This window comes from Schistosoma mansoni, chromosome 2 (assembly GCF_000237925.1).
Source record: "Schistosoma mansoni strain Puerto Rico chromosome 2, complete genome".
Lineage (NCBI taxonomy): Eukaryota > Metazoa > Platyhelminthes > Trematoda > Strigeidida > Schistosomatidae > Schistosoma > Schistosoma mansoni.
This window is the reverse complement of record NC_031496.1, coordinates 12555599-12579446: the sequence shown is the minus strand read 5'-3', so window position 1 is coordinate 12579446 and position 23848 is coordinate 12555599. Positions and strand designations below refer to the sequence as shown.

Below are 23848 nucleotides of genomic sequence, written 5' to 3'. Positions count from 1 at the left end.
TCCATCAAATAAACTGTGAACGGAACTCATCACTTAAGCACATGATGTAAGCCCCACTTACCGGCACTTCCAAAGGAAAGTCGGATCAACTGAGAGATCACTGTTGCCAGGACAAGTCCAGAACGGTAAGCCTTTTACCCCTCCAAAATTGAAACTAAGACTAAGGTCACACTTTTTAACTGCATGCGTTACCCTCACTTTATTGTCTCTGAAATAAGTTCGGATGGATCAAAGCCTCAATTTAAATTCTCTCACTCCTGCCCAAAAGGGAGGAATCCAGGACATGCGTTTCATCCTATTTGGGACTCATCAACTGGATGTACCTGCATCTCAGAGTTGATGTTCACTCTGCCACTCAAACCCAGTATCTTTTCGCTTTCAGTAGGCAATTCAAATTCTAATTATATGATTGCTAACACTAGTAATTCCAAATCATTCAATAAATCATTAAAATGTTCTAAATATTGTACACTTCTTAAATTTATAAATCATAGAAACAAAATTTTGTTTGAATGAATAAAATTCATGATGAAAATAACTCCAAATCATAAATCATTTAAGAGAAATGAAGTTTATCAGTCTCAACTATGTCTACTCATTGGATATATTTTCTATCTTTGAATACCAGTTTGTCAAAAAAAGAGAAGTAAAAACAGCATACAAAATGCTAATCAATAAATCATAAAGAAAATTGAGTAGACTTTTATGGTTATTATAATGATTTTGTTTTTAGACTACTATGAAAGTTATTTTTACGTAACATTTTGTAAATACCTTTTTATACTTGACTAACAAAAGTGGTTTCAGTTACAGTTTTACATCATAAACTACTGAAAGTTTGCTAATATTTGCATGGTGTGCTCACAGTAAGATACGACAATACGACAAGTGGTAGTCACTTTTAACACATGTTATCACGTGTAATATGATTGCTTGATGCCAAATCTTAAATAATTGGTTTATTTTATTATTTAATTCACCAATCAAATAAGAAAGAAAGGGAGGCATTGACACTACGCACTCAATGTTCACATGTTAATTTTGACTAATCGATATATTTTGTGATGTGAGGTGATAAATGTAACTAAGGTATCGCCGGATAAATTGGTTTCTTGACAAACTGAAGGCAAAAAAGTAATGAATTACAGGAATAGATTTGTCGTTTATTATATTTCAGGTGTATTTAAACCTGTGGAAATGTCCTTATTCGACATAATTAGCATATATAGAGGAGCCATAAATAATTCATAAGAATGTCACTCCTAATATGAATTTAGTAGCTCTGACACATTTTGACAGACCAACTGGAAAAACACTGAGAACTATGTATTACTAGAATCCTCAGTATTAAACAATCTTAATTACCTACGGAATCTACTAATTTCTTTGTGATGAAAACCATTACCATATAAATAGTCAGAGACTGCTTCCTAGACAACATGTAGTTTATTTCTTTAAGATCGTAGTGACTCATTTGGAGATAGCTATATCGGATCTCTTTAAAAACTCGAAGCTTTTTAGGTTAAATGGAGTGGCATATTTTTCATTCAGGAAACACGCTAGGAACATGACCGATATTGATATACCAGTTTCCAGATTTTGGTTTGACGTTTTCAACGTTTGAATAATCTCACTGGTTAAGCTGAGTGGAAAAACACCTATCAAAATAATTATTCTACTCAAATATAAGTAGAAGCAGTGATACTTTGAATACTTCAAACTAAATAATACATTTTGACTGGTTAAAATTCGACTATTCATCCCATATTAATAATTAAAAGAATAATTGCTGAAGAATCCTTTAAAACCAAAGAATACTAGAGATAGCTAGTTCATCGTAGTTCAAGATATTTAGGAATGTAAGTCATAAAGTTTGGAATCATTGATTAAGTTGTATAATGGTCTTCGTGTGATTCTAGAGTTATATTCACAAGTGTACACTACTAACAAGTCATTTGGTAATTGAGAGAAATAACAGTTTAATACTCTATCGGTTTAACTAAATTCTCCATGATGAAATCTTTCTTCAAATTTAGCTAAGTTGTATAAGCTGGTTGAGGTTAGACATTAACACCGTTGGATGCCGGCTCAGTGGTCTATCGGCTAAGTGCTCTGGAGCGAGACTGATAGGTCCTGGGTTCGAATCTCGCGAGGCGGGATCGTGGACGCGCACTGCTGAGGAGTCTCACAATAGGACGAAACGGTCGTCCAGTGCTTCCAGGTTTTCCATGGTGGTCTAGCTTCAATTGACTCATGATCTCTAGTATATACAATCAATATTAGGCCAATATTCTACACCTTGAAATGAGATACACCATGTAGGGGATGAAAGTGACCGATTTCTCAATGTTTACCACATATGATTAGTTTGTAGAATGACTGAGAAAAAACTGAGTTTTTCACATGTATACATATATATGAATGTGATTTGCAAGAATAGAAATATTCAAAGTCTTGTTTTAGATTACTAGTTTAATTTAGTAAGTTTTCCTTTTTCCAGGTAATAAGAAAATTAATGAGTATTATTCTCTGTTCATAGAATAATGGTAATCATGTCTCAGATTTTGTTCCTCCTAAGGTTTAGTTTTTTTAATTACATACAAACACTGGGTTTTTTTGTTTCGAAAATCCTGTCCTATTTTAATGAATCCGTCAAGTGTTTAATAAATGTTCATGAATTAAGTAAATCAGATGTTTGGTCACCTTTAAATTCCAGATTCATGTAAAAAACTTACTTTGAAACAGGAGTTTTGGATTCTTTATCCTTTTTTTCATGTTCTTCTTCACAAAACTGCCTAAATAACCGTTTTCGGTCAACGTTTTGTTGAGGAAATCATATCCCTCAACTCATTCAGTACTACAGATCCTATGTATCCGATAACCGAAAAAAGTGAATATGATTCCTCTTTCTCCCTAATGAAATCTAGGTATGAAAGATAGTTAACTGAAAACAGCTATCTCAGACACTTCCTAGGGAAGAAAATGAAAGAAAGTAAGCAAAAAACAGTTCAAGAATTCTGTTTCAAAAAACTTTCTTCATATGAATTTGAAATTTAATGGCGATAAGCTTCAAAAATTCGTTGTTAACGGCAATTAAAAGAATGTTCATGAAATAATGTATTTCATCTTAATTTTGTGTTCACTATTTTAAAGTGACTATGATTACTTTGTTATTGTTCGAGGATTGTGTATACTCAAAGAAATTTCATTCAATCTACTAGTATAATGGGCTATTAATACATATTTTTTATCTGTAAATCTTATGAAAAAGAAACTGACAATTCATTATTGTCATAGTTGAAATCATTAGTCAATTGAAGCTAGACCACCATGAAAAACCTGGAAGCACTGGACGACCGTTTCGTCCTACTATGGGACTCCTCAGCAGTGCACATCCACGATCTACGTCTGTTGTAAAGATATCAACTCACTGAAGGCAATTGGTGAACGGTTGCTCAGATTTCGTGGATTGGTTGAAGTTAGACATTAACACCGTTGGATACCGGCTAAGTGGTCTATCGGTAAAGCGCTCTGGCGCGAGACTGATAGGTCCTGGGTTCGAGTCTCGTGAGGCGGGATCGTGGATGCGCACTGCTGAGGAGTCTCACAGTAGGGTGAAGCGGCCGTCCAATGCTTCCAAGTTTTCCCTGGTGGTCTAGCTTCAATTGACTCATGATTTCAACTATGAAAATACTGAAATCTCCACAAAACCCCTTCTGATCTGAAATTCATTATTGGTCTAGTTGAGTGAATTGGAAAATTTAAGCATTGTTTACTTGTGTAACACATAAAAGTACCTGAAAATTATTTCCTTATTATAGTAAGTCTCTATTTAATTGCTAAAAAATGTCAAAGTGAAATGTCATTTCTTTCCTATTTGATATACTCTCTTATTCAATACTTTGTAATTTAATAGGTTTGTTGGTTTATTTCTAGACTAGTACTCTTTGAATGCGACACTTCACCCGACTAGATGCAGATCAGAACAAGGACGATTTAAAAATATAATATATACTCGAAATGACTGAAACTATAATATGTAGAAATAATTATGAGAGTGTATGAAGTATAAAGAAGAAACGTCTGGTTTTTCTTGTTCCTTCTACAAACACTGATTGATTAAAAATATATGGGTCACTCAGAGTGTTTTAATATAGTACTGTAAAAAGCACTCAAATGTTCGGACTCTGTCCTCCTAACAGAGTTAATATTTCCCCAAAGTAACTCTGATCATTAACTCACATCAGCTGGATAACCATTAAGTATTAATGAGCATTGGATGACTATTCTAATCTTAGTTCGGGACTCATCAGTAGTCTATATTCACAGCCCAGCTAGTGGTGGAAATGAGACCTTACGAGTTTAATAACTAACTCAATACCATCGAATTGGAATACGATGATACGGCCTTTCAAGCTTGTTCAGTTCAAGATATAACACAATGATCATCTAATATCGTAAGTGAACATGAAACAGGGTTCCATGGTCCTAGATTTTCAACTATCCCTTATCTGATGCCTCCTTCTGAAGAAAACCAACTTCAAATTAAATTATCTAGTTAATAAAACTATCCCGATTCCAGTTTTCTACTGTATATACATATCTCATTAAAGCTCTTTATAAATATTACTTCAATAAGCTATAGCAGTCTTACTGCTGTTTTTTTATATGTTTATGACTTCGAAATGCCCAAAAATATGTCTATCTAAGATTGTTTATTTTCAGAAACTTAAGTTGTAATCTATTGTTTCATCGTTTTCTTTATAAATATTGTCTTAAATGCAGATAAATCCATAAATATAACTGTATATGTGTTACGAACAGTATATTCTATTATTTTCTATTACAGCAGAGAGTACATTTTGTTCCAAATTAGTTTGGCTATTGGAAATTACTTTTTATATATTCATCTTGACATCAAAACAGTTGTATACTCACCACAGAGTATATGTAAATACTAATCTGAGTCTGGTTTTCATGTTACTTCCTAATGTAAACAATAAGATCCGTTGAAGTCAAACTTATGTCTAAGTGAAATTTAATTTGCTTTCAGATAAACTAGAAATTGAATAACGTACTTCATAATTTACATTGCGAGCTGACCGGAACTAGATAACCATTGAAAATTAGGAAGGGTTAAATAAATGTTTCGTTTTCGTATAAGTTTCCTCAATACTGTAAATCCAAAATCGTATCTATAACTAAACTCATGACCTTTATTCATTATGGAGGGGTCTTCACATTAATATTACAAAGTTGGCATTCAATGGCTTACATTTCTAACTTCAGTCGATTAGTGATACTGAACCTCATTCTTAACATGGTTGGTTAGCATATATAGATATCTTTTTCTGTTGACATTATTAAAAGTCGAGTAAAATTTTGTGCGATATCCAATATACGCTAGATAGTACAAATAGACATAGTTCTAAGTGACTAGTTTTAATTATCTATCTTATACGTTATCCTTCAAGTAAATGTCAAATGAATTCTTACTGTCATCAATTATGAATAATATTTTCTATCGTCTGGTAAACTATTTTGATTATCTTTATTCCTACCACCAGTTATCTTTAAAATGAACTTGATTTGTATTTAGATCTGATTTCAATGGGTCAAGGAAACATTTTCTATCATCTTCATTCTGGAAACTATACAAATCTCTTAGAATTACCTCAGCTGGACAGTATTTTCGTTATTGGAAACAGGTAAGATATCATAAACAGTTATTTACATATGTGAATATTTCAGTGTTAACGTTGTCAGTTCAAATAGTATTTTTCCTTCTCATTAAAATAACTATTGTATGCAAAGGTGGAAAAACGCCTAGAAGATCACAAACGGGATTAAAAGTGAGATATTCTGAATCCGTTTTAAACCGGACAGAGTGCTTTATTTTTAAATCTCAGAAAATTTTGCATTAAACCAAAGTCGATTTGATGTCTGAGAGACCTGAGGAAGTTGACTTTATATATTTCTCAAAATTAAGGTTCAGAAATAGTCTTATTGGATTAATTTTAGAATAAAATAACTCGATTACAGTATTCGAAAATGACGTTCCAAAAGTTTCAAAGCGTTTGAAGCGCTTTTTTTATAGAATTGAAGCAGCTAATCATGTGACAATTAGGCTTGCAACGTGACAGCAGAATCAGTAAATGCTTCATAGTTGTAATAGTCACTGAATTAAATTCATTATTGACGGAGGATGAGTTCTAAAATTTAAACGATTTCATAAGTAACTTACTTCCTTACGCCTGTTACCTCTTGTGGAGGAGAATAAGCCTCCCACCAGCATTCTCCATCCAACTCCGTCCTGGATAATCCTTTCAAGTTCTTACCAATTACTACCCATCCTTTTTATATCTACCTTCAATTACCAACACAATGAGTTCTTTGGTTTCCCTCTTTTGCGTTTGCCTTCAGGATTCCAAGTTAGGGATTGCCTAGTGATGCTGCTCTCCCACTCTTGATTTGTCTGGTGACCAACCTGATTTATTCGAGCGCTGGTGGAATGACATATATGGGAAGTTCTTTGTATGTTGTTTCGATATCCAATGGATTCAATGGAACTGGCCTATTCACGAGTTTCCCGAAGTGTCCTAACCATCTGTCCCTCTGTCCTTATATCTCAGTCATCGGCTTGCCTTCTTTGTCCTTGACCGGTCTCACTGGTTTACTGCACTTTCTTGCTAGTTTCTTCGTCGTGTCATACAGTTGTCTGATATTTCCTTCTCTTACATTAATTTCCACTGTCATTGCTAGGTCTTCCACATTTTCTGCTTTCCAACTTTAATGTTCCACTACACTTGCTTGTCTGCTTCTGTGTATTCTATCTACGCCTCGTCTTCCTCTGTTCTTATTCGGTTGTTGTTAATTGCTCTCTTTTTTTTCTTACCTTCTTGAATCGTGTTCAGCATTTTCACAGAGACTCATTCTTTATGATGGTGATTCTTGAGGCTCACAACCTCCTGATACGTTGAAGTCAGTGTTTGTTTCATCCCTTTCCAGTTTTCCAACATAGTAGTTTTCTCTTCTTCCAGTAGATCTTGTAATGCTTGGAACCTGTTGTTGAGAGCTGTTTTTAATTCGCTGAGCTTGTCAGTATCTGGAAGGAAGGCTGCTTTGAACCTGTGAAATGCTGTTTCTCCAGTTGTCCAGTGTTTCTATAGCTTCAGTTTCATTTCGACAACTACCAGATGGTGGTCCGAAGTTATGTCACCTCCTATCTCTGTTCTCACTTCTTCCATTGCCTTTGTGAAAGTTTTGGTAAAACAGACGTGATGTTTCCGGTTCTCTGTGATGTGATCTGATGAGATCCATGTAGCTTTGTATATGTATTTGTGGGGATAAATAGTGCATAATGCAACCATTTTGTTGAATACACATAAATTTGCAAATCTCTCACCATTCTCGTTCTTTTATCCTAGTCAGTCAATGTCATCTCATGGTATCTTCATACCCACTGAGTAGCCCATTCTGACTTTGACGTTTAGATCTTCCAACATGATGGTCAGGTTGTTTTTCTGGTCACTTCATTATGATCGATCGTAGCCTCTCATAAAAGTGATCTTTATCATCTTCATTGTCACTCTTGATGGGCACACAGCACTGGATAACATTCATTCTGATTCCCTCATTCTTCGTTTTGAATGATGCATGGATGTTCCTGAACCCATGAGATTCCCATCCTAAAAATGCTTTGTGTGGTTCTTTGGACAGCGTCAGAGCAACTCCCTGAGTGTGTGGAGCGTTTACTTCTCCATGACCAGAGTACAACAGCATCTCTCTCTCGTATCTAATCTTTTCTGTCCAGATTGAGTCCAATGTGTTTCACTGATTCCGAGAACCATCAAGTCCTATTGTCGGACTCCTCCACAATAGGACGAAACGGCCATCTAGTGATTCCAGGTTTTCCATGGTGGCCTAGCTTCAATTGACTCATGATCTCAACTAAATAAAATTGCTAAAAATCTCCACAAACAACCCCCTATATCAAATAACATAAATTAATTTCCATCAAGGGATAAAATCAATAGGATGACACTTTATCAACAAAAAGCATTGGGTAAGCGTTTCGCTATAATTTGGGTCTCTCCAATAGTGCCTATCTTGAACGAGGCATAACTTTAAACGAAATTTCACCTTCAAATCTCATAGTTTGCAGATTACAAGTCAGTCAGCCAACATACCTTAAATTACAGGAGTGGCATGTTTTAAACGGGAATAATTTTCCAAGGGTATGAAATTTATTGTAAAAGCCTCTATCAAAACACAATTATATGAAGCCTCTATCCCCTACCATTTACCTGTACTCTTTTTCTACCACTCAAAAATGTCATTTAAACCGACCAGTTATCGAACATATCAAGAAAGTGAAAATGAACCAATCATATGAGTACTTTTCAGAAAATAAAAAGGGTAGGGCATTTATGAATTTCACTCTCTATCACTTATCAGCTCAAATTCAGACAACCAGCCGAATTCAGTCTTAATTTCTTTGAATTTATGGGTCATCACTTTTTCCAACTTTTCAGTGGTCCTGAGAAAAGTTATTTTATTTATCTCTAGGCCGAGGTAGTACACGAATGGTTTGAAGATTGCAAAAGGTGTGCTGTTGACAGGTACAAAATATTATGAAACATTGGTTCAGAGTTGCTGACACTAGTAATCAAATCATCCTTTTCAACAGTGAAATCAGAACACTGGCATCATAAGTAGAGACATATAACAGTTTTAGAGTATTCTGATGATAAGAACTTGAATAATTTGTATCTTTAATTACTGTCATCAATAATAAACATAATTACTTTTCTCTATTTTTAGAAACGCAATATTTCGCTTGAATCCAGAAAATCTTCGGCTAATGGCTAGTTTTGAGTTGCCATCAAAACCAATAACATCATTCTGTATGACGAATACAAAAGTTAGTTTGTACGATTGTGTATACGCGTGTATTTGATTTATTGCCAATAGGTCAAGTTTATTGTTATAGATTTAAAGGATGTTTTATTTCCTTAGTTGATTGTAATTCTAATAAACTAGGAATTAACTATTGAATATTCACGGAAATATTTGTGAAATATGTAGCATTTAGTTTTCCCAACTATATGACACATCTTAGATCATCTTTACTTCTGAAAAGTTCAGATTGTTCATAAGATTTATTCTTGTGATGTATGGTAATGAAAGTAAAACATGATTAGTCGGTGAGCATGGACAAACAAACACAGCTAACGGACTATTAAATATGTGATTTCTTGTAAAACAATCAATATTAATTGGTCGATAGTTTCCATATATATAGCATAAGTAGAAACTCGAAATTGAAACAAAACCGACTTCCATACTTTATTTCCAGGAAGTTGACCTATAAAATTCAAGAAAAACAAGTCTCATGTAGCTGCTCACTAAGTATTAACTATAAATAGGATTCAGTTAGTCATTTTCTTCAAATATGCCGCCCATCATTTTCACCTATCACTTGTATTGTGGCTAGTTCTATTTTTCCGAGTCAAACTCTCTTTTGTTAACGATGTCTTGAAACAGAATATAATTATCCATCAGACTGAGAAAATGTACACTCTGCTTCCTGAACGATAAGTATTAGTCAGAAATGAACCTTGTAATCGTCTAGACGTTCATTCACTGGATTAAATTTGTAGTCCACTATTGAGTACAACTTTATGCAAATCGAATGTGAACTAAATTCTGATAACTTATTAAATAGTAAAGGAGAGTTCTCCTATCTTAAGTGTTACACAACTATTGATAAATTCCGTTTGTTCAGAAGTTAAAAAGCTATTTTCAGTTTCATACCAAGTAGGCTCCATAATTACTCTGACCCATCTTTAGTTTAGGACTCCCTACCGTTACTTTCTCATAAAACCCACATAGAAATTTAACTAGGAATGTTCATATCTGTTGGCATACATCATTACTTCAGATCATTTGATCAAAATCTAAAAATCTTCCTAGATCTCCAACTGTATTCAATTTATGGTATAATATCATGATGATGACATATATATATCTTTTATCACTGGTTTTCAAAAGTTCATCAACAGAATAAATTAAGTAAATCATAATATTAAAGTATTTTTTAGTGAAGCAGTAACTTCCCCCTTACATTTCATTTTCCTCTAATCTCTTTTCTTCCCTATCCCTCGATCAATAAACTACCACCATATATAAATGAAATATTCATATTTAATTTCTTTTCCTTTTTTCTAAAACAAAATGAATAGACTCCATGCATTGAAACGCCTGGATTTAATTTGTTACTACAAACTCATGATAAACAAAATATTTGGTATTGTTATCTATATCAAACAGTCTATATGAATCATAATGTTATACCAAATGTACAATCTGCAAGATGTGAAATACCTTCAGTAAGTCTAAAGGTTTTTTTACTTCTACATAATTTCTACTAGTAACTAATGGAATTGATATTCACTTAATGTCAGTGAAATATCTTCGTATGCGTTTGACAGAATTATTTGATTAGACGGATCTTATTCTTCTACTTATTATTATGAATATTTTTAGTTTAGAAATAATGAGCAAAATTAATTTCAATTCGTATATTGATGCAAATGTAAGTTGGGATCTTAACGAACAGGAGAAATTGGTAACAAATATGATTGATTTCACTGATACTTTATATCTTACTAAGTGGAAGAAACATCACAAAATGATACAACTTTTGATTGAGAAGAGTTGTTATTTAGTAAGGTTAGTATTTAGGTCGACGAAATGTTGCTAAACTATTTGGAGATGAGAGTTTGAATCCTAGTTCAATCTGATAAATAGAATTTGATCAGTACTAAAAACTAGAAAAAATATGCATTGGTCGTTACTCAGTTTTAAATATCTTAATCCTGTTGGAGGACTGTAGCAACTCAAATAGCTTAGGGTTGTGGTGTATGCTACTAACGTTGACAGATATAAGTAGCATGTGGCAGAAGTCGGAAGTGGAAGGCCCGCCAACAAAAGATTAAGAAGATTGAATTTAAGAGAATAGAAACGGAGGCAGAAAGTAAGTATAATAATAACAGAATTGAACGAATATTGAAGCATATAAACGATAACTGAAAGATGTGCAAATAGCATATTCAATGTATAGTTTTCATATTTTGGTAAATCACTCTGTAATTCTGCGTTAATCAATATTTTAGGTTGCCTGACCAAGTTTTCGTTCACTTCTGAGGTACTATTTTAAGCTATGAAGCTGGATGATTCTCACTTAAATCCCATAGGGAGAAACGACTCACTCTAAATCCCAGTATACCTTGTTGATGAGTCCCAACAAACAAGAAGTGAAAACCTAAGGTTTTCCGCTAACTACCTATCAAATTCTAATCACATTCTAACGACTTGACAATTTTTCCAAAAGAAAAAACTGCGAAATCCCAACTAGTAGTGGAACCCACGAAGCGCGTTTCCTCTTATTTGGGACTCGTCAGCTGGATGTACCTACATCGAGTCCTGGAGTGAACAACAACTCAGGTGCAGGTATATCAAGCTGATGAGTCCGAAATAGGACGAATCGCGCGTCCTGCATTCCACTGCTAGCCACTATCCATCTTTGCTTATAATGCTTGTGATTTAAGGAAATATAAAGGCAATCCGTACAGGATGCGCATATACCAATAAGAGGCTGATCAATTACAGCCCTATACTGATGGGTAATTTGCTCATTTATATGTATATTTTTTCCTGGTAATATAGTGTCAAATCGAATTATTCATTAGCGTATTTACCTATTAAGTGATTGAGAGTAAACAGCATAGTGAGTCAATTTTCACAGGATTACAGATATAACAACTAGCAAGTAATCTAAGACCAGAGTTCATTATAGATGGATTACAACCAATTAATATATCATCTTTTGTACTATGATGTTAAATCACTTAGACTAGATGATATACTTTAAGTAGACAGATAGAACTCTATGAACATCATGTAAAAAATAAACATAACATTGACTAATACTAAATGACCAATCAATATTTTATAATTTACTGTTTGTATACATAAATTTTTTAACTTGTTTAGCCGCTTAATTTAGAACCTGAATCTCGTTTAGTTCAATGGGAAAATTCTGTATATTCATCACTTGATATAAATCGACCAGGTGTAAGTCTAATGGGTAGTGATGGTTTATTGTATAGTTCCGGTTGGTTTCATGGAGCAATGAGAATACATCGTTCGAGATTACCAAATTTTGATGGGAAAGCTAATTGGAATCAATTCTTGGCTACTCCACCAGATGAGGTCTTTTTAAAAGGTAATTCAATTAATTCACGGTGATTTGATAAATCAGTAGTTTCAAAAGTTTGAACTTGATTAGAAAACACTTCATTTGATGATATGATTGAAGATTAAATATTACCGAAAAAGTGTTTTTTTCTAAGAGTTTCCTCAGCGATAAATTTTACTAATTCCTTTTTGGGAATTTGAAAGGAACATTTATTTCACTGAGTAGCTGTGTAAGAATTTAAGACGAACGACGAATGAGGATTGTATTTACACCCACTACTTTTCGAATTATTAATGTTTAATCAGAATTCTGACATAAATCTTTTTCGTTTTCAAAGACAACAGCTTTAGGTTAGTATATTTTCACCTTCATATTGGTTATCATTTACAACTGACTGTAGCTTTAGAAAGCAGTCACACCTAAATTAGTCGGTACTAAACAGTGAAGGATAAATTCATTGGTAAGAAACCAGAGAATAACTTTGAATATGATAGATGAATTGATATAAATAACCTATAAATTGATAAATTCAGTCATTTCAAAACCACGACAATCCATCCAGTATCTCACATTTATTCTATAGAACTATATGATTAAGTTTTATACTTTTCACTTAGTATCAGGTTAACCAATCTTCTCAATAAGTCTACAGTTACTTATCAGGTAATTATCAATCTAAAACGTGTTTCGATTTATTACTTCGACAGACAGCTCAATGTCCAAGAAAGCAACATGTAAGTTATTGTTTAGTGAATGTCAAACATTCTGACTTTTTAATTAAGCTGTTATCTTAGATGTCTATTTTAAGAAATTTCATATGCTGAATCTTTGTATGTAAGAGTAGAACACAACCAGAAAGCAAAATACTGGTGACGACTGATTACTAAATTACAGTGAACTTCATGTTAGTGAATATTTGATTTCAATTAAGCGATATCAGAAGTAGGAGACCAAATAAATGATAAATGAAATCTACAAAATGTTGAAATTAAGCTAGAACAAAGTAAATAGTTTAAATATTATCGTATAAGAAATAGAAATGTGACTAATATAATGACAAACGAATCGTAATCCAGAAAAACATTCATTATTTAGGGTGAAATTTTAAAATAAATAACTTAAAAGAAGGGGGGTTTTGTGGAGATTTTAGTAATTTTATACAGTTGAAATCATGAGTCAATTGAGTTCTAGTGAGAAGCAGTAACCAGTGGAGTTCAACCGGGTCTGTTGGGAGATATCAACTCGCTGAAGACATTGGTGAATGGTTGCTCAATTTCGTGGATTGGTTGAAGTTAGACATTAATACCGTTGATTGCCGGCTAAGTGGTCTAGTGGTTAAGTGCTCGCGCGCGAGACTGATAGGTCCTGCGTTCGAATCTCATGAGGCAGGATCAAGGATACTCACTGCTGAGGAGTCCCACGATAAGACGAAACGACCGTCCAGTGCTTCCAGGTTTTCCATGGTGGTTTAGCTTCAATTGACTCATGATTTCAACTATATAAAATAACCTGAAAGTCAATTTCATAGAAGCACAGTATGTATACCCTTTCATTGTGCTCGAACTGTTTAAAACGATTAGCGAAAATTCTTTTGTATCATTATAAAGTAAAAATTACAGTGTCATGTGTTAAGTTTGTTCTATATAGAATCTACACAACACGAAAATCAATACATTTATATCTTAATTTGTTTTGTTTATAGTGAATACTTAATGAAATCATTTAATCAGTGATTCAGTGAATAATGGTTGAGCTGGTGAATTAGAAATGATGAATACGATAAGGATTTGTACACATGATTTCCTTCTCTATATCGTTGTCTTATGAATTTATCTCTCAAACTCTGCACTGAAATTGTTAATAAACAATTGTCAGATGCTAGTAGATTTTCTATCAAACTATTAATAGTCATGTGAGACTAAGATAATGCAGTGATATAACTATAATGTTAATATCGGAAAACTTATTATAGGCCATGAAAAACTTATAGAATTCCTTAAATTATATACTCTGACAGGTTTTCAATGACACAGTTTTCCTGTTCTGAATCTAGCTACTCCATAATTTTGTGCTCGACAGTTAGGGGACTCATTCAGAAACCTCTATCTGTAGAAAAATTAAATTTCACTATCAATTTTCTAAAATGAACTGTTTTTGTTCTACAGAAATACTCGCGTTAGCCATGTGAATTAACTTACCGTATATATGCGAGTTTCCTCCTCTTCAATATTCTTTGAAATGAATGAGCTATTAGCCTACATTGAATGATGGTCAATTTCGAAAGGTCTTACACTTGATCCCTTTCATTGTCAAACTGTCAAGTTTACTCTAAGACAGAAAAAACACCTAAACACACTATCAAAAATTTTACAGTTAAAAATAAGTCATACATCATTTATCTTAATATGCGTTGTTCTTTCGATTCCATTTGGTCATTCAACTTATTACACAGAGAAGCTACGTGTTTTATGCATCACCTGACATTTACTTTTGCGATTAATAAATTATTTTATATAACCCATTAGTTCATTTAAGTTGTACTCTGCCAAATATTGTGATGGGAATTAATGATAAACCAACTGAACATGAACAAGACAACATAAACTAAAGAGGTCTATATTTGAAATCAACTGAATTATGTATTCTTAGAATACATATGACATCAATGCCAACGTTGCACTTGATAGTTACAAATAAATTGAGTATTAGGTTGAAAATTAATAATAAATATAGTTTTGCTACATTCCAATGAATAGAAAATTGTATTTCTGACGTTTCATGACTTGATGTAAGACACTTCTTCTTTTTAATTGACTCCGAAGAAGTGGCTTACATTAAATCACAAAACTTCAGAAATACAATTTTCTACTCATTGAGATATAACAAAAAGTATATTTATTAATTATACATATGACCGTTAGGAACAAATAATATTGAAACATTTAAAGTGGAAAGTATTACAAATTATTATTTACTACAATCAGACAAAATAGTTGTCACACTCACACACTTGCTAGCTCATTTCATAACTCCCTGTAGTCTAACTACTTACATTATTTCGTAGTACATTTTGGGGGCGCATTTTTCTCTATTTGCCACATTCGTCAAGTAAATAAGAACATTTAAAGTCATTGTTATGCTACTATCTCACTCTTGACTTGATTAACTAGACTTCAACTTCGAGATTGACGTATTCTTGACTTCAGTTATCGATGAATAAGTGATCATTATTTCAATGAAATAATGAGAGTTTTGATCAAAATCACGATTAATAAATTGTTTTCTTTTTATTGCAATCATTATACAGAATCAACTCATTTCATTTGTGCATTTGAAACGTCGGATTCTGTTTATTTCTTAATTCGTGAATTGAAATCGCCAACATGTGAAGCCAGAATTCATAATCGTTTCGTACAAACATCTAGTTCTTTTGCTGATACTGATAACGTTCAATTTTCCTCTTCTTCTTTCTCATCATCATCATTTTCAAAGTCATCAACAAAGACAACAATACTATCGTCAATCAATGAAACACCAGTTACACGCTTAATAAGAATATGTAAAAGTGATCCAGGTGGATATCAATATGTGAATGAAGGTGAATTTGTAACATTTAGTAAAGTAACATTAGAATGTAAATTTCATCAAAATCATCCTATAGATTATTATAATTACAAGACAGAAAATAAAAAAGAACTATTTACTGATCCGTTACTGACAGAATTTTCTTATGGTTATTCAATATCTGGCAAATGGGATCCTTTGGATAATAAATTATATGTTAGCTATCAAACTGGCATGTAAGTTATTGTGTCAGTTTTGTTTGTAGTTTAAATTATTTGAATTTTTATTTCTCTCCAACCAAACCCGTATACTTCAACTACATTGAGTAGGAGACAAATATAAACCAATGCTGATGTTCCCTCAATATCGTGAATTGATTGAAGCTAGAAATGTAAACCAGTGGATAACAACTCAGTAGTTTGAAGTTCAAATCTTAGCCTCACTGTTTGGAGGTTCTTCACCTAATCCCTGTTGGGTTAGTGGATGTGTCCTGTTGAAAAGTCACATACTAAGATGGAACACCTGTCTGACGCTTCCAGACCTTTGAATTTTTTTCTAAGTGAAGTTAGTTTATGATGTAAACTAACAAAATATGTTTGTTGATTCAGTGTAAATACTGTTTACAATTGGCTATACAAAAGTGAGAAGTATTAGAATACGAGCAGTTCAATCTTACCAAATTTTCAAAGGTTTTCCAACAGGTTATAGTTTGTGAAGAAAATTGTAGAAACTCCCTGTTCTTATAATTATAATGATTATGTCCACACTGGTGGCTAGTTTCGAGACCTGTTCATCAAGTTCTAGTTAAAATCTACGAATGATGTCGTCCAACGACATAAGAAATATAAGAGTTATCGTCAACAGCGTTAGATGATTGTCACATTGTTTCACGAAAAGACGTAAGTTGAAAAAGTATATCATTAGTTTTAACAGTGACATAACCGCTGCGAAAAGTGAAAATACTAGATCCAGTCTCTTGTAACATCATATATGCCCACTGTTGAAACTATAATGCCTCTCCAACTTATGTCAATTTATAAATAAAGTAAATTTCAAAAAATAGATAACCCTGTGCCTAATGTTTATTTTCAGTTGAGCTGGACGTAATCGTTAAAAAGTTGCTCGCTGAATATTCTCTGGGTTCTTAATAGTAAAGTTGTAATTTGTTCAGATACGTTGCATTTTATGAGCCCTGTATTCTACATGATAGTCTTTTCATTCTTCTTCATTCGTTAGAGCTAAGTCCTTCTTTCTTCACGATCTAATAACACAAATGGAAAACTATGTTTTCTACTACATATATTGTCTTGCGATTGGCTACTTTCCGGCTCTTACGAATGACCTAGACTCCATGAGATCTAATCATCGTCATTCAGTCCTTCGTGTTTTAACTGTACATAGTTCCTGCTCTAGCCGTTTACTTTACATCGACTTTTTCCTTTGACTACTTGTCGGTCTTCACTGTTATCTCTGGATCATGTTAGGTCGGTTTTGTTCGGGAGATTTCCCTATAGAAAACTCTTTAAATTGAAGTTTATTTATTTTGTAGTATCCTATTTTATTGTTCGGCTCATGTTTTAGGACACTTGAAATATGATGGTAATATCTAGTACAGAGTACTTGATTGGGACTCGTGTGATCTGGCCATTATTATGTCCGCTTTGATATCTGATTAACTCACCTATATTGTCTTTAGGGTTGGTGACCTATTTTACCAACTATCACAGTGACCAATAGACAACGAGCAATACCTTAACGACCATTGGTTATTGAGCTTATATCAACCAAGTGTCCAATCAGAGGACGAAGACAGATAGCAGATTTATTCACTGTGTACCTTATTCATCCACAACTCAATCCATAAAGTACACTGGATCAAGTACTAGCACACAAGAAACCACAATGTTCATAAAGCTTGTTCATAATCAATAAAAAAAGGGACAAAGAGAAAATAATTTATTATGAATCTAGAATAATAATCAGATATATAACAACGATTTATGGGTCAAACGAAAACTTTCAAATAGGCGAATATAAATGTTCAATAATCCAAGTGTTTTATATTCATAGAATAAAAATATGGACAATCATTCCTCAACCTTGCTCCATTCTCGTCGATATAATACAATCCTAATTAAGTGTTACATCTTCTGAATAAAACGTTTCTATGAAATCCCCACTCAACGAGTTTGATGATGTCATTGATTGTAATAAAGTTTATACTATCAAAATTTCTAGAGTATTAGACGTAATAAAACAGGAACCTTTAGACTGAGAGATAGCGTTTATGTGTAACTATACTACTTTTTATAGAAAGATGCCACAATCATCTTCAACACAGTAAACTATTCTAAAATCAGTTTGAAATATTATAATTATTTCAGATTGATTCAGAGACCTACTATATTCACATAAGCTGTTCAACTAGTATTCTAAAATTGGTGTGAAAGATAATTTCCATCTTATGTTTTCTTGAATTATTGCAGCATTTACACTTAGTTTGAGCTGAAAAAAATTAATAAATCGAACAATTTTAATTGAGATTATGAATCGATCAATGTTAGACCACCAATGAAAACCTGGGAGCACTGGACATTCATTTCGCTCTTGTGTGGGACTCTTCAGCAGTGCGCATCCATGATTCTGCGTTTCGAATCCCGTTAAATATTGGATAGATAAGTGTCAACTAACGTGAAACTGATGTGTGGGGTTGATCATTAAGTGTGGAAAAACACAGATTCCAGTTAATCACTATTTGATGAGTGATTTTCTTCCCTCTTATTGATTTCTATTTGACTCACAAAGAATGATCCCTTGTAGTCGTTTGGAATAAAGTACTATCTAACGTTACTATAGTACTCTATTTTTGCTCGTGAATCGGGTATCTCTGATAACGTGATCTGATCTCTCTATACAGTACCGTTCAAGTATCCAATCTAGAGGTATTTAAACTAAGTCGTCCAACTCAGTCTTATCGCCGTATTATCGTAGTAGTGTGTTATACTACAGAAAGAAAAATCCATTCGTCATATCAGAAACCTAGGGGTTCTTACCAACTTCCTACAACAGTTAAACACTGTCTAAGGGAGATATAATGTTCAAAACAGACTTTCTTCGTAGAGAAACTTGAAAATAGTCAGAAAAATAATAAGTTTGATCAGAATACTGCTTTTTGCATTAAATAATTATCTACATCATATTGTAAATTGTTTTGTGTTCTGTGTTATAATATGTGGATTACTTAATCATGAAGCCTTCATGGTCTTTCTGGACATTATTAGAGTATATTTCAAATTTTCTCTATCATTTCCTTATACACTTTGATATCCATAACATAAATCACTTTTTAATTTACAAGTTTCTTATTATCATAATTATTACTAACAACCGTTATTGTCTTACGTATTTGTTAGAACCTTTACTTCTTAATATGTCAAATCAATAGGATCACAAGACTACAGAGTCCACTAAATCCATATTCACTCACACCTATTAGAAAAATAAACTTCTCTTTAACCAGTAGCACAATTGACAGGAAATCCTATTTCTCGTTTGTCCAACGGGACTGTCATTATCCCCAATCGCTAGTCAAAAGGCTGAAACAGCAAATCTTCTATTATTAAGACTCAAAAAACTAACAACATTATGGAAATACCCCCAACCAAGTATTTGAAAATGACACAACAAAAATAAATAGAATAATTCCCTATGTAATTATTCTAACATTTTCATCTTTCGTATATATTCGCCTCGATCTAACAATATTCATTAAAATATCTATTTATTTTGATCAATTTGCAAAAAATATAGGAAATATCCTACTGGTGATGCACTTTGTGTTTATGCATTGAATGATATAGAAGATGCATTCAATAGTCAACTAGCACCAAATGAAAATTTGGGCAAAACTCAAATATTGCCAAATACTTTTGAAAATATGGTAAGTTATAGATAGTTTGTAAATTATTACAGTCTCCATGCAAATATATATATATATACTACTTTGCAGTTTTCAGGGTCCCTTTGTAAAGTTGCATTTACACTTAACAGTTAAACAATTATCAATAAATATTGCTTTTCCTTAGTTAACCAAAGATAAATCCACTAGCTTCTTTGATGTTGGTAACAGGATTCATAAGTAACGGATATTTACAAGTTTACAAGCCTTCAATGGAGAATATCAGAAAGTATTCTCTGATCTCTCTAGTTTTTTTTATTTATTTAAACACATAAATACTAGTACAGGGAAGCACCAGATGAATATGCGCCTCACAAATCTCATTCGATTTGTGTGAGGGCTGTGATACTGCTCAGGCGCCCAAACTGAAGCAGGTGGTTTTCTTAGGGGGCCACACTCCGAGCCTTTGACCTGAAGGTCTAGTCCACAAGGCAGTGGAGCATCGTGAGGAGATGCAGTCCCATGGTAGCCGGTGACCAACAATAGGTTCATACGCCATTCGTCCCTTCAGGATACTGGAGCCCACGTGCACCACTGGTTTGGAATCAGGGTTTTCCAACTCCCCTAGGTGGACACTCCACATCCACCAACCCGGTTAAAGCGTCGGACATTCGCTTTTCGTCCTCTCACTTTCGTGAACAACACCCCTGCCACGAGAAGGCAGTAAGTAGGACTTCCCTGTCAGAGGCTATATATTCGCGTGGCCATGTGAGAGCATTTCGAGAGGGAGAGTGGACTCTCCCCACTCTCGGCCGTACCAGGGTATTTGGGGACTGATAGCATATGTGATCACATACCTGAAATAAATGATCCAAACGTAACATACACAACAAATGTCATTAAGGACGTAACTATTACGTTCTTTTTCACGAAGATAACTAACGGATTTATATATGATTACTGCTATTACTATTGAAGATTTAAGTTATCTTACTGTCGATATTCACAACTGAAATTCGATCAGTCTTTGTTGGGATGTTTTCACTTTGTTAGGATTCTCGTGATACAGCCACTTTTTCACAATTTTGTTTGTGGAATAGACAAATTATGGCTAGCAGTTGGACTCAGGACTCACGTGCTATCTTATTTTGCATTTGTCATTTGGATATGCGTATATACCAGTGCTGATGTCTACAACGAGACTCAAATCCACCACTTCTCTCTCTAAACGTTAACTCGTTATTCAGTGAGTTAATTATTTAACATAACCGCTAACTTGTGAGAGATATCACAACAACTATTTGGTTAAAAGAAAGTTTACAATTAAGATAATACTATGATATCATTAAGTAACTAATTGAAAAAAAACAACTACTGAAAAGTATACGAATTAATTCAACAAAATGAATGGCTACTTATGTGCTGAGGAGTCCCACAATAGGTCGAAACGGCCGTCCAGTGCTTCCACATTCTCCTTGGTGGTCTAGCTTCAATTGACTCATGCTTTCAACTATGAAAATACTGAAATCTCCACAAAACCCCTTCTGATATTATTCATTTGTTAGTTATCTCTTTTAAACAACAAATAAGTTTAATATTTCCTTACTCTTGTATTACTTCATTGTATTAAATTACAACTTACTCGTATTCAAACTTTGTTTGTATTTAAAAATTTTATTCAGTGTAAAAATTTGGCTTCTGGTCAATTGACAGAATCAAATATAGATAAAATACGTCAACTACCAAGAACACATCTATTACGTGTTAAACATGTGCATCCAATTGATAATCGACCATTAATTATTCGTCCTGTCCCAGGATTACCATTTCAACAAATCAATCATCAATTAGGCTGGTATCATATAGAAATTGATCATAGTGACAAAAATGTCATCTTATATTTAGCTGGTAAAAAACATATTGAGCGTTATGGATTATTTAATTTATCTACCGATGATACAATGGAGATATGTCCTTGGGATCAATTGACAATTGAAGATTTTGGTATAGAAAATGAAATTATTACAGGTATTTATATGAAACATATCAAACCAGTGAGTTTTTGAAAACATGTATATTGTGCTCATAACTGGTACCTTTTCTTTATAGGAAAATAGTAACTTATTTGAAGTCGATCGTCGACGAAATATTCAATATTTTCTATTCATACATATACAAATTGGTAGTAAACAAACTTATAATTACATCCTTAGATGTAGTTAAATTTCATAACAGATTCATATAAACTGCCAGAAAGAATGAAAATGAGGTAACATTTGTTACTATCTATACTCGTACTGATTCAAATCGAATATATAGGTTATCTTATACTAACTAAATGATTTGACGGTAAAATGTCCTCAGATAGACTTGAAGGTCCTAGATCTGATCTCTGGGTGGTTGTTAATAGACTGAAAGATGAAAGAACCACATACTACTCCCTGATTCTCACTGATTTTACAGTTCACATCAATCTATGGTCAAGATGAGCTTCTTTTTAAACCAGTATTTTAAATATCTTAACAAATACTGAGCTACATAAGAAAACGTACTCGTTCACACAATGATAATTTAATGAATAAATTTGTGAGAATCTGTCCAACTTGAAAACAGTTTTCATTCCTGACTATTACCAAAACGATATAAGACCTGAAAGTATTAGATAACTGTTTCATCGCAGCCTGATAATATTCTCCACAAGTTCTCGTCCAGCTGTTCAGGAATTCTGTGGAAGTAATTAATGGTAGTATGATGATGAATATTTGTTGACTTGACGTTTGTTAGTTTGGTTTACTAAAGACTTTGACATTTACTACTGAATACAAACATTGGGAATCAGGTACATCCAGCTGCTGAGTTCCAGGCAGGACGAGACTTGAGTGCTTGATTCGACTACTAACCACACATCAAATAGACTAAAAATAGGGCCGGGTGGATTTTATGTCATTCGTTTATTAAAGTATTCTCACATTCCTTGTTAAAAGATGTAAACAGAAATATGCTTTAATTCAAAATAGTTTAATGGATATTAGAGTTACGTTTTGTTGAATTTCATCGTTTGTGATTACTTTGTCACTAGACATGATAATTTTATTAGTACTGACGTGAATGATTGAAACCTAGAATTGATAACGAAGCAGTTTATAATCCTGTAGATTTTATAGAAAGCAACATCTTCAGTATGTGTGGCAGAATAAGTTCATTATAGACAGAAAGTTTTTACATCTGTATTACTTTATTACTGAACTCAGTGTATTGAAATTACAATCGTGTCCAAATATCTACATGATATCCTTTATCTAAACCGGACTAGATTATTTATGAACTGTATGAGTACAATGTTAATATTGGTTAGTTCACATTGAAATTTAAAATAAGTAGAAGAACGTTTTAATATAATTTCCTTGAGACCTCAGAGTGAATAACAATGATGATATCCAGTCGTTTAGTTAAACTACCGTATTCTCAATTTGACTGCTAGATGGCGTTCAGTTTTGATGACGGGATTTTATCTCTCCAATTAATCGACCACTCCTATACTTCTATTTAGTATTCAATGATTCATATGTTCTTGTACTTAGATGTATTTTTACAAGTTTATGAAGTTTAAAGAAATTCCTGATATTTAAACTGATATCAGCTAAAGGACAATTAAAAACTCGGGATTATTGAATAGTTATCGTTAGTTGTTATCAACTTATATCACCAAATGATTAAAGTTGAAAAAGTACGGTAAACCAATAAACGATGAATATTTTGAATCCATTCTCCTGAGTATGATAATCAACGTTTATCGGTAAGGAATTATTTATTCAAAAGGAACAACCACCAATAAGAGACTGATCAATTACAGTCCTAAACATCAATGAGAAGATTCAATTAAACAAATCCAAGTGAATTTAAACTTCACACCATTACAGAAGCAAGTGGCTATCAGGACTCAGTAGCTGAGTGGATAATGTGATGGTTTTGAAGCGAAAGGTACTGGGTTCAAGTCAACTCTGGGATGTAAGTACATCCAGCTGGCGAGTCCCAAATAGGATGAAACATGTGTCCTTAATTCCACTGTTAGCCACTATCCATCTTTGCTCATAATCCTTATGACTTAAGGTAATGCCGAGGCG

At 33.3% G+C, this 23848-nt stretch overlaps 1 protein-coding gene across 1 annotated transcript in view; it reads left to right on the top strand.

Moving 5' to 3' along the window:
• Positions 1-5610: 5610 nt before the first annotated feature.
• Smp_130160 (hypothetical protein) overlaps positions 5611-23848 on the top strand; it is a gene marked incomplete at its 5' end in the record, with an annotated part of 33649 nt that continues 15411 nt past the window's right edge. Inside the window, 7 exons of the mRNA XM_018795723.1 lie at positions 5611-5708; positions 8824-8923; positions 10245-10391; positions 12058-12289; positions 15570-16062; positions 19637-19766; positions 21407-21778. Of these exons, the coding sequence (XP_018650006.1) occupies positions 5611-5708; positions 8824-8923; positions 10245-10391; positions 12058-12289; positions 15570-16062; positions 19637-19766; positions 21407-21778 (1572 nt within the window). The remainder of the gene's footprint in view (positions 5709-8823; positions 8924-10244; positions 10392-12057; positions 12290-15569; positions 16063-19636; positions 19767-21406; positions 21779-23848) is intronic.